Here is an 18,363-nt window from a genome sequence, read left to right as displayed (position 1 = left end):
TTATCATACATTAAATGTATGATAAAAAGAGAAAGAAGTATTGAACACTAAGGCCATCAGCGATAAATTGTATTATATACGTATGTCTATATTCATAATAATTTACAGACAGTTTATCGAAGGAATTTATGTGGTAATAGTAGGTTTATAGTTTAAATTAAATTTTACGAATATGGAATAAATAAATAAATTTATTTATTTTTATTATTTAATTTTCAAATAATTAAATTTAATTTTGTAAAAGCGAAAAATCCTTGGCAACATACAAAATAAGATTTATTTTCCTTGATTAAGCAAAAAAAAAATGACAGAATTTTGTGAAATTTGGCATTTGCTCACTAATGCATACCACACCGTATATCCCTTAATTGCAATAAAAGACGGAAGCCAGAAATATAAACGTGAATCTCTTTGCAAATCCATCCAAAATATGGCAATCACCGAATGGTCATGACATGGCCAGAAGGATATGAAATAAAGGTTCACGTTTCAAGTTGATTTTAAAGCACGTACCGTAATCCATCAGGTCGTTACTTTAACCTAAATTGTGTAAATGTTTTTTCTCTCTCTCATCTGGTTCCTTGAATTTTGGCCATAGAAATTGATGGCGGCTTTGGGGTTTTGTGTGACTGGGATTCGATTGAGTTGTCCCCGTTGAGGCAACATTACAGCACTGCCAGTCAACTTAGATGCCACAAGCAATTCGAGTAAGCAACCTACCAGCAACTAACCAACCAAACAACCGACCATCAAACATTCTTTCAAAAGTCTAAAGTATTTCGTAAGTTTTGTTAGCTATTGGGAAGTTCGTTTGTTATGTGTTTCGTTTGGTGGGACTGGGGCACGGGGGCTTTGCCATAGTTAGTCTTTGTGATGAATGTTGTCGCATTACTTGGTGAATTTCTATGGATTTTATGTGTTTAGTTTATTTTCCGCAACAATTTGGTTCCCTCCTCCTTCCCAGCACTGTGAGGACAGAATGCAATGAAGTGCACTAAGGGAGTTTTTTTTGTGGAATAATTCGCATTGCATGGCTGCTACCAATTCAAGATTTAGGTTTTTGATTTGAAATGCTTGAGGTGTGAGCATAGTACAAATATTAAGACCACGGCATATTTGACATTTCACAATAGCACACATTATAATTAATGACTTAATTTAGTATAGAATTGGTTTTATGGAGTTATGAGTGTGGTCTTTTTCTGTCAGAAATTAAGGAATTTTTGTAGAGAAAGCCAAAGAATGTGTGCAAAATATTTTCGGTATACATTCACAACGATTTTGTGATCGATGCACCGAAAGAAATTCCGTAGTTAAACTAACGCTAAATTTAACTTCTTTTTATTGCAAAAAAAAATTTGTTGGTACACTCAAAAAAATTTCACTAAAGCCAATTTAACTTTATTTTAGTTTATGGAATTATTATGTTTGCTTAAATAATTTCCTTTGCTTAAATAACTTTTTGCGTACATTAGTTAAGTTAACCAAAAAACGGTGACAAATTATACACAAATTAAGCATAAAGATTTACTAAATTCGTATTTCTCACAAAATAGTTCATTATACCCTGTGCCACACTGTGGAACAGGGTACTATTTATTTCTTTAAATTTGTAACTTATACTACAAATGCGTCCATCATGAACTTCGTATGTCACTAACGCCATTCTAGCAATTTTGAACTCCAATTTTTCCTTCAAACTGCAAAATTTTCTATAACAAGTGAAAAAAATTAGTTATGTCTAATAAATTTTCTTGAATTTGTCAAAAAATATTTACTTAATTTTATACCCTCCACCATGGGATGGGGGTATATTAACTTTGTCATTCCATTTGTAACACATCGAAATATTGCTCTAAGACCCCATAAAGTATATATATTCTGGGTCGTGGTGAAATTCTCAGTCGATCTGAGCATGTCCGTCCGTCCGTCTGTTGAAATCACTCTAACTTCCGAACGAAACGATCTATCGATCGATGATATGATTTAGGTCCAATGATATTGCAAATGGGCCATATCGGTCCACTTTTACGTATAGCCCCCATATAAACGGACCCCCAAATTTTGCTTGCAGGCCCTCTAAGTGAAGGAAATTTTATCCGATCCGGCTGAAATTTGGTACATGGTGTTAGCATATGGTCTCTAACAACCATGCAAAAATTGGTCCACATCGGTCCATAATGACATATAGCCCCCATATAAACCGATCCCCCGATTTGGCTTGCGAGGCCTCTAAGAGAAGCAAATTTCATCCGATCCGGCTGAAACTTGGCACATGGTGTTAGTATATGGTCTCTAATAACCATGCAAAAATTGGTCCACATCGGTCCAACCGATCACCAGATTTGACCTCCGCAGCCTCTTGGAAGACCAAAATTTATCTGATTCAGTTGAAATTTGGTACGTAGTGTTAATATATGGCCTCAAACTCCCATGCCAAAATTGGTCGGTACCGGTCCATAATTATATATAGCCTCCATATAAACCGATCCCCCGATTTGGCTTGCGGAGCCTCTAAGAGAAGCAAATTTCATCCGATCCGGCTGAAATTTGGTACGTGGTGTCAGTATATGGTCTTTAACAACCATGGAAAAATTGGTCCACATCGGTCCATGAATATATACATCCCCATATAAACCGATCCTCAGATTTGGCTTACGGAGCCTCTAAGAGAAGAAAATTTCAACCGATCCGGCTGATATTTGGTACATGGTGTTAATATATGGTCTCTAACAACTATGCAAAAATTGGTCCACATCGGTCAATAATTATGTATAGCCCCCATATAAACCGATCCCCCGATTTGGCTTGCGGAGCCTCTAAGTGAAGCAAATTTTATCCGATCCGGCTGAAATTTGGTATATAGTGTTAGTATATGGTCCTTAACAACCATGCAAAAAATGGTCCACATCGGTCAATAATTATGTATAGCCCCCATATAAACCGATCCCTCGATTTAGCTTGTGAGGCCTCTAAAAGAAGAAAATTTCATCCGATCCACCTGAAATTTGGTATATGGTGTAAGTATATGGTCTCTAATGACCATGCGAAAATTGGTCCACATCGGTCCATAATTATATATAGCCCCCATATAAACCGATCCCCAGATTTGACCTCCGGAGCCACTTGGAAGAGCAAAATTCATTCGATTCGGTTGAAATTTGGTACGTGATGTTAGCATATGGTATCCAACAACCATGCAGGAATTGGTTCATATCAGTCCTTAATTATATATAACCCCCATATAAACCGATCCCCAATTTTGACCTCCGGTGCCTTTTGGAGAAGCAAAATTCATCCGATCTGGTTGAAATTTGGTACGTGGTGGTAGTATATGATATTTAACAACTATGCCAAAAGTGGTCCATATCAGTCCATAATCATATATAGCCCCCATATAAACCGATCCCGAGATTTGGTTTTGGAGCCTCTTGGAGGAGCAAATTTCATCCGAGTCAGTTGAAATTTGGTACATTGTGCTAGTATATGGCCTTTAAAAACCATGCCTAACTTGGTCCATATCGGTCTATATTTATCTATAGCCCTCAGATAAAGTTTATAATTGTATATAGCCCCCATATAAGCGACCCCCATATTTCAATTCTGGCTCCCTACGTATCGTGCAATAGTCCATATCGATTCGTAATTATTTGTAGACTTACCTACACATACCTTTTTTGTCTAATAAATACCACGTATGGACTAACTCACAATTTAGAAAACGATTTAAGATACCACAACCCAAGTAATTCGATTGTGGATGACAGTCTTACGTAGAAGTTTCTACACTATCCATAGTGGAGGGTACATAAGATTCGGCCTGGCCGAACTTACGGCCATATATACTTGTTTTTTTTTTTTTTTTGATATCGCCGTGATGCCCGCGTTTGTAATATTGTTTAGTTAAAACTTTCTAGAAATAATCTAAATTTTCTAAAATTAACCAAAAGTTTTTTTCCTGGTGGGTTCACTGTTTTTTTTTTCAGTGTAGGTAAAAATTACTTCCTCAAAAGCAATAACCTTTTAGGTTACTTGGTGAATTCCAAGATTTTCTAAATTTTTGAATATGTTCAAAAATTGTGCTATTATGGTCTGTCATCTTTATGAACACTAAACTGCTAAGAAATCCCGTTGATATATTTGTGACGGTTTATGAAGAAAAACTTCTTAAATATCTTAGAAATCTTCTTTCAACTATCAGGTGTTTAGGTTAAGCCGAACACTACTTAACTTTATTCTTAGGTCTTAATTCAAGGGTTTGTTGTTATTCCTTTTTCATTTCATTTTCCACTATACGAAGTCAGCCTTCTGCATTGTGACTTATATCCTAGACCAAACAGGGCAACAAGAAACTTTAGCTAGTAAGCTAGCCTTTTTGCTTGCTTCTGTTCAAAAGCACATTAATAACATACTCTGGATTCTGGGTGCAATTTGTCTGGGCAAAAAAAAATACCAACCCAACCAAACCAGACTAATAGGCGATACCATATTGCAATGAATGCACAAAAATGTTTTGTTTTTCCTCCTCTTTGGGGAATAGCAAAAAGTTTTTGACCATTGCATATAACTTGACCAAATAAAAGGTTATGACCACATACATAAAACTTTTATAGGTCACAAATATTCATACATGAATTTAGAATAATGGTATTGCCATTGGCGAATTATTTCACATAAGGCATCTAATAGTTCAGTTATGCAAAAACCCTTATCAATGCTTAGTAGGAGAGTAATATAGCTTGGATTAAAAATCGGATATGTGATCCAATATTTTTGCATGAATCATGGAAATAAAAATGTATGACTATATTTATTAGAGTAGAGGAAGGCTATATGGATGATGGTAAGGATATCATAAGAGGTGACCTCTTTATACTCAGGATCAATACTGTATTACAGATTATTGAACGATAATGCCTATTTTGCCTAGAACGATGAAGGCGTATTCCCAAAAGTCATGGATTTATATTATTATACATAATATATGTACGTATAAGAGTAGAATTGATCTGTCGCGTCTATCTATCCGTCTGTCTATATGTTTGTTGATTGGAACGAGAAGTAACAATTTCTATATGTTAGGATCTTCATTTCAACACCTGGACCTGTTAGATTTGGCATACAAATCAGATTGCATTGAAATAAAATTTCCATAGTAACCCAATAAAAAAGCGTCGACAAAAAAGTAGAGAAAATATTCTTTTGGATCCGGAAGTGGTGCCAAATTGACGCAGAAGCGATGAATTTAACATGGGCTTGTCATAGGACTGATGTCCACCATTTCAACAGCCGCTGCACTGAATTGGCATCACTTCTTAAGGTGTGAGGTGAATTCAGTGTTTTGGATGTGAATTAAGAATTTTTGTCATATTTTGGCAAATGAATAATTTTTAATTTTTTTAAAGATTTTTAATGCATTGTAACGCTTGTCTGGAACGTTTGTCATCAAATATTTTCAAAAATTTGCACAAACAAATACGTGGACAGACGGATGAACGGGCGGACACCAAGGGCCAGATCGACTCAGGAGGTGATTCTGAGTCGATCGTTCTATATGTTATGGGGTCTAAAATCAATATTTCTTGTAGGCACATTATTTGGCAGATCAAAGTTATTATACCACTACGCAAAAAAAAATATTTTTTGTGGTCAATCACGAAATCAAATGATCCAGTTAAGTTTTAATTGAAATGTCTTCAATCACAGAAATGATACTATCAATTAAAAAAAATTATTTTTCCAATTAATGAATTGTTGATTGAAATGAGCTCGAGGTCTGTATTTTTTAATTTATTTTTTTATTCAATATTTCGTCTTTTCATTGAAAGACTTCATCGGGAAAATTATTGAAAATAACAAAAATATTACACCCACTATTGAGTAGAACCTAACGACACAGCGTCTGTTGTCATACACAGCGTCTGTTGTCATACATGAAAACAGACGCTGTGTCGTTAGGTTCTACTCAGGGATCCGGAGCGGTCCATTTTTTTCGCTCCGCTCCGGCAAAAAAAGGGCTTGCTCCGCTCCGGATCCCTGGTTCTACTCAATAGTGGGTGTAATATTTTTGTTGTTTTCAATAATTTTCCCGATAAAGTCTTTCAATGAAAAGACGAAATATTGAATAAAAAAGTAAATTAAAAAATACAGACCTCGAGCTCGTTTCAATCAACAATTCATTAATTGGAAAAATCAAATACAGGTCGAATACAATAAAAACAAGTTTGTAAAAAATTGATTCAATTAAAAAAATAATGTATACTACCCAGCAAAAAAATTTGGAGGTTCTTCTCGATGCACAACTTTTAAAGCACTTCCACAAATGTCCAAAGATGTTCTTTATTTTAACTACACAAGAAGTTCTTTTAATTAAATTTTTTATAACTGGGTAATTTTAACTTTTTTTTGTTGTTTCAAATGGGTTAAAAACAGAATAAGAATTAATAAAATGGAGCAAATTATTCAAGTTTTGTGGATAAAAATGCTAAATTTTAGAAGAATTGCGAATTTTTAAAAATATTTGAGGCCAAACGTTTCAGACAACCGTTGGAATGCATTAAATCTCGTAAAAAATTATAAAAAATATTTAATTGGAAAATATCACAAAATTTTTTAATTCACATCCAAAACACTGAATTCAGATCACACCCTAAAAACCAATTCAAATTCAGTGCAACGGCTGTTGAAATGGTGGACATCCGTCCTATGACAAGACCATGTTAAATTCATCGCTTCTGCGCCAATTTTGCACCACTTCTTGATCCAAAAAGAACATTTTCACTACTTTTTTGGCGACGCTTTATTTGCTGGGTATTTTTTTTTTTGTGGTCGATATTTTTTTCAGTTAAAAAAATTTTTGAATTTTTTAATTGAATATTTTGTAAAACTCAATTAAGGCTTTAATTGGCAAAATGTGCGTGAAAATTTTTCTGTGTATATGGTGTAGGGTATAAAAAGAGCTCCGACTAATGCCATTAGAGTTCCAAAAACTACAAAAGCGCACCGATGCAGGAAAAAGCTTGATCTCAAAGATCTTATTAGTTGGTTCGTTTCCACGAAGTTGGCAATTTGGCGTTCAACCATGAGAAACCATTCCCCAAAACCATTCCGCAAGCGCCGTGGGTGACTTTATTATCGGGAAAATGTACTAAAGACAATATTGAATCCCTGGGCAGGTAAAGATTTGTTGACCGCAGAACCTGCAAAATGACCACAGAGCGGGAGATGATTCTAAAAATGAATGTTATTTGGGACATTTTTTGCCTTAACAATATTGTTTTGCCGACGAGCTGTAAGGCCGAGGAATATGAGCGTGCCAAAGCCTTGAAGTCTGCTTCAGAAATGCCAACATTTGTTTTAAAGGTTTTGAATTTTTTATTTTGGGACCGTTGCATGCTACATAAATAAAATTTTTGGCAACATTTTAACAATAAAATTAAAAAATGTACCGCTATACTTTGTAACATTACACATCAGCTACCCTGTATAATAGCAATATATCGGTGAGCTCATGTACTCCGGTGGATGGTATAAAAATTACGCAATATTTCCTTTAAATATAATCCAAATTATTAAATTTTATACGATAACCCTTTAGTGCAAAATTTTCGCTTTATTCTGCTATCCATTCCATTTGAGGGGTACAACTGCCACTGCTCTAGCGAATACCAATGTGTGTGATTCACGAGTTGCTATAAGTGTGTTTGTGTGTTTGTATGCATATGTTTTCCTATTGTGCAACTGTGAATGTATGTGTGTGATGCGGAAACGTGAACGGAAATATAAATGCGGTTTACGGTTAACAATAAAAACTACATCAACATCATCATCCTGGCCGCAGTCGTTCTCGTTGTCGTCGTCATCGTACTCGTTGCCATCATCAACGATATAAGCTGGAACACGCACTAACATATGAACAGCACCCACACACACACCCGTAGGCCAACATAGAAGGAACGAAGAAGAACATTATCCTGCTGTAAGGCTGTTACAATCCGGCATGTTTTTAAATGTTACTGTTACTGTTGCTGTTGCTGTTGCTGCTGGTGTTGTTATTGTTATAGTTTTTTTAAAGCTTTTAATGTGAGAAGATTAAAATAAGCCCCACCCCATTAAATCATCACCATCACCCACCCATCGCATCCCATCCCATCCCTCTATCCGCAATGCATCATGACATAGTGGGGAAAATCGTATTCCAAAGAACGCTGAACGTTGTTGGAAAAATTGATTTTGTTTTTAACGATAGTCAATGTTCGCGAATACTAACGTATGCACTTTTTACCAAAGATATAAACACATTCACACATTTATATCGCTTATATATAAGCGATATGAATATGTGTGTGTGAGATAGTGCGCGTAGTAGGTTTGTTTATTTTGTGGGCATGCGATGTTGCAGCGATGCTATACAAATACATATAAATGGGTGTATGCCTATTTAGGACAATTGGATGGCATTGCAGCCAGATAAGTTTGGTGGCACACCACATCGAAATCCCCTTCCATCACCCTACCAAGGCATGTGATGAACATCTGATAAGCTGGCAAAATACTTGGCCAAGGCTATGATGTAGTCATGCCTGCCATCAGACAATCATCTCGTGGTATTGAAGAATAATTCACATCATTCACTATGTCCATGAAATCAAAAGTATTTGGTTCACCGCCATTGTTACCACCACCACCAGCATCATCGTCACAACGACCACACATTTATATTTCATATAATTGGGTACGTGTGTTGTAAAACATTCAATATTTAAACACATGCAAATGATTACAAATGTATACAATTTGAAATTTGCGGTCTTCGAAGTACAGAATGTGACGATCGGGTTATGGATTTAAATCTTCGACACCAAAGAGACGTAGCAAAACTAAATAGAAAATCCACGCAAAGAAAAAAATACGCTTGGAAAACGTGTTCCGAAATCGTTTTTCTTTTGTTTAGAGTTTTTAGAATTTCTTTGAAAATTTAAAAAAAAAACCAAAAAAAAAAAATTACAAAATTTCGTTTATATCAAGCACTGTTCTTTTCTGACTCTAAATTCTTAATAAGACACATTTTGAATTCACATAGTAAAAATTTAATATAAATTTAATAATATGTAATGTCGAACATCTTTTCGGAATCTTCCGAACATTTTTGGAATATAGTAAAAAAAAAACCTTTTGGTGTTAGGTCGACGCAGGGATTAAACCCACGACCAAGGCGGGCCTGCTATCCATTGCTCAACGGTGGCCAACTAAATGTATTTTTCTTTAAAACAAAGTTCCTTACATCGACTCGAGGGCGCCCAAAACTATGCTATATAAATATAACTGTTTGACTGTTTGCTTTGCTTGGGAGTTGATGGGTATAGTGAATAGTTTATGGGTATATAGATATCCCAGCAAAAAATAGAGCACTATTTCAGCAGGATTGTAAGGGAGAGAGGCAGTACCAACTGTTTACAAAGCAACCGAATCATCGCTGATTTTTGTGTGCGATGTCCCGATGTAGAGCAGCTTCTACATAGCGCTGATATAATTGCTCATTTTAATAGAAATATTGCTCACAAGTGATATAAAATCTTGAGTATAGCATTGTTGGCATGAAGCAAAACAGCACTACCTTTCATGTATCTATACTGCATGAATTGGTTGCAATAACGTAAACGAATGATCATAAACCATTTTGATTACTCGTTTACGTTATTGCTACCGATTCATGCAGTGTAGAGGCACTGCCAATTTTATTGTATACCAAAAAGCGCAACTAAACTCTTAATGCTGAAGTATTTTTTGCTGGGATAGTTGTCTATTGATGACAATAACAGCTACGTAACCCTGGATAGTATGTTGGTTTACAAACTGTATGGTCCGCGGATCGATTCTCCGTACAGACGAAAGGTAAAATTTAAAACAATTATAAAATCGAATAATTTTCCCTACATTGTTTGTATTACAGAAAAAGGTGCTAAGAACTTATTAACCTCGTGGAAGTGAGAAAGATATAATGGTAGATAGAATTAGCCAAAAAATATTTTTTTGAGTTAATCTTTATGAAATTGTTTTTATATCCTGCAAAAGAATCAACGTTTATCACAAAAAGTATATACCTATCATTCAACCAAACTTCTTTACAGCGTAAAGTAAATGGGAAACGGTATTTGTTTGTCTAAAATTTCGTTTGGGAGAAAGGAATTATTTTTTCCCACAATAGATCCGAAGATTTTGAACTTCTCCTAAGAATTTTTATATATTCATTTGGAGTCAAAGATGCTGCGTCTTCAAAATAAAGACATTTTTGGCAGCAAGACTGAAAAAAAAATTGTGAGGCCAAAGGTTGCATGTCCTTAAACTACGAATGCACATTTTGCTTAGGCCATAGATTTCCTGTCCTACAAATACGAATGCGAATTTTGCTTAGCATTGAAGACGCAGTTTTCTAATATAAAGTTATTTTCCTTGTCCATAAGTCAATAAATTTGTCAATGATGGCGTTTTGACCTTATAGTTAAGTTATTCGACTTAAAACTACCTATCTTTACACGAAAGATAATTTTATATGAAGGTCAACTTGGGTTTAATAATTCGGAAAAGATCTTCAAAATGATTGAAATCGTTGAATTTTTTTATCTTGACTAAAAACCGTAAAAGAGTTCAAAAATAGGAGATATTGTCATAACTTTTCCAGCAAAAAAAAAAAAAACGTCACCCAAAAAAAAGTACTAAAAATATTATTTTGAAATGCGGAAGTGGTGCACAATTAGCGCAGAAGAGATAACAGGTTGGCTGATAAGTCCCCGGTCTAAGAAAGAAAAACACATTTTTTTTGTCAAAATTCGGTTTTATTATTCAACATAGTTCCCTTCAAGAGCGATACAACGATTATAACGACCTTCCAAGTTTTTGATACCATTTTAGTAGTACTCCTTCGGCTTTGCCTCAAAATAGGCCTCAGTTTCGGCGATCACCTCTTCATTGCAGCCAAATTTTTTCCCTGCGAGCATCCTTTTGAGGTCTGAGAACAAGAAAAAGTCGCTGGGGGCCAGATCTGGAGAATACGGTGGGTGGGGAAGCATTTCGAAGCCCAATTTATGAATTTTTGCTATCATTCTCAATGACTTGGTGGAACAACACTTTTTCCTTCTTCTATGGGGCCGTTTTGCCGCGATTTAGACCTTCAAACGCTCCAAAAATGCCATATAATAGTCACTGTTGATGGTTTTTCCCTTCTCAAGATAATCGATAAAAATTATTCAATACGCATCCCAAAACACAGAGGCCATTACTTTGCCAGCGGACTTTTGAGTCTTTCCACGCTTCGGAGACGGTTCACCGGTCGCTGTCCACTCAGCCGAGTGTCGATTGGACTCAGGAGTGTAATGATGGCGCCATGTTTCATCCATTGTCACATATCGACGGAAAAACTCGGGTGTATTACGAGTTACGAGCGGTGCAAACACCGCTCAGAATCAACACATTGTTGTTTTTGGTCAAATGTGAGCTCGCGCGGCACCCATTTTGCACAGAGCTTCCGCATATCCAAATATTGATGAATGATATGACCAACACGTTCCTTTGATATCTTTAAGTCCTCTGCTATCTCGATCAACTTCATTTTACGGTCATTCAAAATCATTTTGTGGATTTTTTTTAATGCTTTCGTCGGTAACCACCTCTTTCGGGCGTCCACTGCGTTCACCGTCCTCCGTGCTCATTTCACCACGCTTGAATTTTGCATACCAATCAATTATTGTTGATTTCCCTGGGGCAGAGTCCGGAAACTCATTATCAAGCCAAGGTTTTGCTTCCACCGTATCTTTTCCATTCAGAAAACAGTATTTTATCAAAGCATGAAATTCATTTTTTCCATTTTTTTCACAATAACAAAAGTTGCTTCACAAAAGATGCTCTATCTTACAAACTAATTGACTTACAGACGTAAAATTTTGACACGAATCATTTGAAGGTTGGTACTATATAAAAATAATATTTAATACTAGCGACGCCATCTATGTGTCAGACCGGGGACTTATCAGCCAACCTACACAAAAAAGGCCGATTATAGATAAAATAAAATTTTGACAAAATTTTCTATAGAAATTAAATTTTCTATAGAAATAAAATTTTGGTAGATTTTTTTTGGGAATCGACTATATATAACTATGACCGATATAAACCTATAGGCTTGGTTGTTAGCGGCTATATACTAGCGCAATGTACCAAATTTAAACTGAATCAGATGAGTTTTGCTCCTCCAAGAGCTCCGGAGGTCAAATCTGGGGATCGGTTTAAATGGGGGCTACATAGAATTATTGGCGATTATGGACCAATTTTTGCATGGGTGTTAGAGACATACAATTATGGACCAATTCCTGCGTGGTTGTTAGAGACCATATACTAACACCACGTACCAAATTTCCACCGAATCGGATGAATTTTTCTCATCCACAAGGCTCCGGAGGTCAAATCTGGGGATCGGTTTATATGGGGGCTATATTTAATTATGAACCGATGTAGACCAATTTTTTCACAGTTATTAGAGATTATATACTTACACCATGTACCAAATTTCAGCCAAATTGGATGAAATTTGCTTCTCTTAGAGGCTCCGCAAGCTAAATCTGGCGATCGGTTTATATGGGGACTATATATAATTATAGACCGATGTGGACCAATTTTTGCATGGTTGTTAGAGACCATATGCTTACACCATGTACCACATTTCAACCGGATCGGATGAATTTTGCTCCTCCAAGAGGCTCCGCAAGCTAAATCTTGGAATCGGCTTATATGGGGGCTATACGTAAAAGTATTCCGATATGGTCCATTTGCAATGCCATCCGACCTATATCAATAGCAACTACTTGTGCCAAGTTTCAAGTCGATAGCTTGTTTCGTTCGGAAGTTAGCGTTATTTCAACAGACGGACGGACGGACATGTTTAGATGGACTCAGAATTTCACCACGACCCAGAATATACTTTATGAGGTCTTAGAGCAATATTTCGATGTGTTACAAACGGAATGACAAAGTTAATATACCCCCATCCTATGCTGGAGGGTATAAAAATGAGATATATAAAAGGTTGAATTAAAAGAACTTCCTGTACAGAAAAAAAATTTCACGAAAAATTTTCCAATTAAAATCTTAATTGAGCTTTAAAAAATATTCAATTAAAAAGTTAATTGATTCAATACATTTTTTAATTGAAATAAAAATCAACCACACAAATTAATAGTATTAATTAATTTTTTAATTGTATCAATTAAGTATTTAATTGACTGTCAATTAATTTTTTAATTGATACTATCATTTCTGTGATTGAAGATATTTCAATTAAAAAATTAATTAATCAATTAATTTCGTGATTGAATCAGATTTTTTTTGTGTTTAGTTAAAATAAAGAACGTCTTTGGGAGGACATTTTTGGAAGTGCTTTTAAAGTTGTGCCTTTAGAACCAGTCCCATTTTTTGCTGATAGGGAGTATTCCATGAAATAATTTCAGTATGATAGCCTTTTTACCCTCTTCGCATAAAAAAACGTTGATAGTCCGTCTAGAACGGTTTGGATCGTTGTGAAATTCTGCGTCGTTATGGCGATGTCCGTCTGGTAAAAATACCTGAAGTTCCAAACGAAGCGGTTTGACACTTGAGTGTTCATGATGTCGGTACGATTTTTAGGTATGGCGCCAATCGATCTGGTTTTGCAGTCGATGTTGATGGTTGTCACGGATTAATCCATGATTTTTTCCGTTTAGAATTCTTAAAATAAATTCCGATGCCAAACCGATTTTCTTTCGTGTCTTTGAAGCAAAATTTCACAAGTGTTTTTTTTCGGTTTTCCATCTGTCTTTCATTCAATTTAAAATTACAACTTCTACAAAACAACATGCATTTTACCAACCTGCCAGAAAGGTAAAAATCTACAAATTGTGGTAAAATTCTGCCATCTGTGGCAACAGTACCAGAGGCCCTAGGACGTTTTAAATGCTTGTGCTTTGAAAACTGTACATACATATAAACTACACATCTTACATATAATGTATGCAAATTATTAAATGCCATTTAAGATATACGAAGCAAAGGAATTCCAATTTCATGTTTATTCAATATTAAAGATTTTTATAGTTAATTAAAGGGAAACGGAAAGCAAAATACCAAAACACACACACGGTAGCGAATTACCCCCTACCAATTGGCCTATTCAGAGATGTAATTGACATCATTGATTTTTTGTTGTTGCTGTCGTTGTTCTCATACACAATGGTGGTGGTATGCTCTAACATGAATGGAAATGAATGTTTGCTTTGCCACTTTCAAGTATTTCGAGTTGTTTTATATGAAAACTAAACGCAACCATCATGTCTTCCAAGGCGACGCAGGTAACATGATATTTTAATATATGAATGACATGCACACGAGAAGGCTGGTTCAACATAAATATCGAAACACGAGCCTGACCTAGCCGCAAATTGTCATATGAAAAAGAAAGCGACATAACAAATATTGTTTTTAGATACTTAAAGCAGGTGTATAAATGACCCAGCAAAACAAGCAATGAAAATGTTCTATTTGGATCCGGAAGTGGTGCTAAATTGGCTCAAAAGCATTGAGTTTAATATGGGTTTCCCAGCAAAAGAATTTGGAAGTTCACAACTTTAAAAGAACTTCCAAAAATGTCCTGCCAAATATGTTCTTTTTTAATTTAAATACACAGGAAGTTCATTTGAGTAAATTTTTTTATAACTCGCTTTTTTCATATTTTTAATGGGAAATTTATTTTTTGTTTTGTTTCAAATAGGTTAAACACAAATTAAGAATTAATAAAATGGTACAAAATATTTAAATTAAGCCGAAAAAAATTTTCTTGAAAAATTGCGAATTGACAAACGTTCCAGACAAGCGTTATAATGCATTAAAAATAATAGAAAATTTTAAAAATTATTTATTTGTCAAAATATCACAAAATTTCTTAATTCACATCCAAAATACTTAATTCACCTCACTCCTTAAGAAGTGATGCAAATTGTGCAGTGCAGCGGTTGTTGAAATGGTGGACATCCGTCCTATGACAAGTCCATGTTAAATTCATCGCTTCTGGGTTGTTATAGGGCGACAGGCATCTTTTTAAGCATCCGTTGCATTGATTTCGCATTAGTTCTTCAGATTTTATGCAATATCAGTATTTCGGATACCATTTTAAAAACTTTAGGAAAAAATAAATTTTTCTTAATTTTTTCGACTTGTATCTCTACATAAAGATTTTGTGAATAACACTAACTAATATCTAATCGCAAATTCAAAGTCTGCCGAAAAAGGGATCAGTACACTTTTCAAATATTTTTCTATTACTTTTATTATTTGATTTGTCTTTGAAGGAAATTTGAATTTATTTTTTATTTTTTATTATTAATATATAATAATCTATATTACTTTATTTAGTTATTATAAAAGTTGCGTCACTTTGCATTTTATCTCTCTATATATTTTTTTCTAATATGTGAAGTTGATCCATATCCTCCTATAGAGAACTTGCGATGGTAAATGCAAGGGAATAACAATGGAATCATAGAATCATTCAGAATTAAATTTGAATATAAAGTAGGCGAATTAAAAACTATGACTTTTGCACGCACAAATGACATTTAACAATGAAATCATGTCAATTAGTTAAACGAATCGATGTTAGCACTTTTCCATTTTCCCTTCCCCTATTGAAAGGCACTATCGTTTTTCTTTTATAATGATTGAATTCATGTCTGATGATGTTTATATGATTTTTCATCTCACTCTTTCTCTCTCTCTCTTCTTTACTTTTAGTGCCACCCGAGAAGCCAGCAATTTATAAGCCAATTCGCCATGAAAAAACCAGCAATGTGGAATCTTTTAATGAGGGAAATGACATTGTGCTGATATGTGAAGTGGCTGGTGGTAAGTACAAGTCTACTATAGATCTGATATATGCATATACTCTTTCAATAGTCCCTCATTCACTGATTATATACTATTGTAGAAATAGGGTTTAATGATTTAGTAGGCAAAGATCGATAAAAGTCGGGTGGGATTGTAGATACTATACCTAACATTTAGAAATTACCCATTATAAACGGGTTAACTAGTTGAGTTATAAAAAAACCTGGTTACAAGTATACCTGGAAATAATCACATTCTATCACTCAAGCTTTTCGGTTAGGATTATCTTATTTTTCATGAGTATTTTTTTACAGATAATTAGTCTTACAATCACGGTTGTCACAATTGGTGAAATGCTCCCAAAAATGTAGATTGATTATTCTTGATGTTTTGGTAGATTTTGAAAAATATTCCAGAGATAAATCACAACCTTTTATAGAAACAAAATTTTGACAAAATTTTCACAAAAATTTTCTATAAAAGTAGAAAAGTATAGAAATAAAAGTTTGACAAAATTTTCTATATAAATACATGTTTGACAAAATTTTCTATAAAAATAAAATTTTAACAAAATTTTCTTTAAAAAGAAAATGTTAACAAAATTTTCTCCAGAAATAAAATTTTGACAAAATGTTCTATAGAAATTAAATTTAACAAAATTTTCTACAGAAATAAACTTTTGACAAGATTTTCTATAAAAAATAAAATCTTGACAAAACTTTCAATAGAATAAAATTTTAACAAAATTTTATATAGAAAAAACATTTTGACAAAATTTTCTATGGAAATAAAATTTTGACAAAATTTTCCATAGAAATAAAATTGTGACAAAATTTTCTCTAGAAATACAATTTTGACAATATATTCTATAGAAATAAAACGTTATTAAAACGTTTCTATAGAAATAAATTTTTGTTAAAAATTTTCTATAGAAATAAACTTTAACAAAATTTTCTATAAAAAGAAAATTTTAACAAAATTTTCTACAGAAATAAAATTTTGACGAAATGCTCTATAAAAATAAAATTTTGACAAATTTTCTATAGAAATAAAATGTTAACACAATTTTCTATAGAAATAAAATATTGACAAAATTTTCTACAGAAATAAACTTTTGACAACATTTTCTATAAAAATAAAATTTTGACAAAATTATCAATAGAATAAAATTTTGACAAAATTTTCTATAGAAAAAACATTTTGACAAAATTTTGTGTAGAAATAAAATTTTGGCAAAATTTTCAATAGAAATAAAATTGTGAACAAATTTTCCATAGAAATAAAATTTTGACAAAATTTTATCTAGAAATAAAATTTTGACAATATATTCTATAGAAATAAAATTTTGTTAAAAATTTTCTATAGAAATAAACTTTTGACAAAATTTTCTATAAAAATAAAGTTTTGAAAAAATTTTCTGTAGAAATAAAATTTTGACAAAAATTTCCATATAAATAAAATGTTGACAAAATTTTCTATAGAAATCAAATGTTGACAAAATATTTTATAGATATAAAATAAAAAATTTTCTATAGAAATAACATTTTGACACAATTTTCTATAGGAATAAAATTTTGTTAACATTTTTTATAAAAGTAAAATTTTTACGAAATTTTCTATAGAAATAAAATTTTGACGAAACTTTCTATAGAAATAAAATTTTGACGAAATTTTCTATAGAAAAAAAAATTTGAAGAAATTTTCTGTAGAAATAAAATTTTGACAACATTTTCTATAGAAATAAAACTGGGACAACATTTTCTATAGAAATAAAATTTTGATAACATTTTCTATAGAAATAAAATTGTGACAACATTTTCTATAGAATTAAAATTTTGACAAAATGTTTGTATAGAAATAAAATTTTGACAAAGTTTTCTATAGAAATAAAATTTTCACAAAATTTTCTATAGAAATAAAATTTTTACAAAATTTTCTGTAGAAATAAAATTTTGACAAAATTTTCTATATAAATAAAATTTTGACAAAATTTTCTATATAAATAAAATTTTGACGAAATTTTCGATAGAAATAAAATTTTGACAAAATTTTCTAGAAAATAAAATTTTGACAATATATTCTATAGGAATAACATTTTGTTAAAAATTTCCTATAGAAATAAAATTTTGACAACATTTTCTATAGAAATAAACTTGCGACAACATTTTCTATAGAAATTAAATTTCGACAATATATTCTATAGAAATAAAATATTGTTAAAAATTTCCTATAGAAATAAAATTTTGACAAAATTTTCTATAGAAATAAATTTGTGACAACATTTTCTATAGAAATTAAATTTTGACAATATATTCTATAGGAATAAAATATTATTAAAAATTTCCTATAGAAATAAAATTTTGACAAAATTTCCTATAGAAATAAAATTTTGACAAAATTTTCTATAGAAATAAAATTTTGACAAAATTTTCTATTGAAATAAAATGTTAACAAAAT

General features: G+C 32.8%; 1 protein-coding gene across 1 annotated transcript in view; it reads left to right on the top strand.

The window, feature by feature from the left end:
- Nucleotides 1–18,363, top strand: part of side-IV (sidestep IV transmembrane protein) — a 440,483-nt gene that overhangs the window by 284,793 nt on the left and 137,327 nt on the right. The window contains exon 5 of the mRNA XM_075292078.1: nt 15,814–15,924. Within this exon, the coding sequence (XP_075148193.1) occupies nt 15,814–15,924 (111 nt within the window). The remainder of the gene's footprint in view (nt 1–15,813; nt 15,925–18,363) is intronic.

Source organism: Haematobia irritans, chromosome 1 (assembly GCF_050003625.1).
Source record: "Haematobia irritans isolate KBUSLIRL chromosome 1, ASM5000362v1, whole genome shotgun sequence".
Classification (NCBI taxonomy): Eukaryota; Metazoa; Arthropoda; class Insecta; order Diptera; family Muscidae; genus Haematobia; species Haematobia irritans.
Note: the sequence above shows the minus strand (reverse complement) of the source record. Positions and strands in the feature narration are given on the sequence as shown.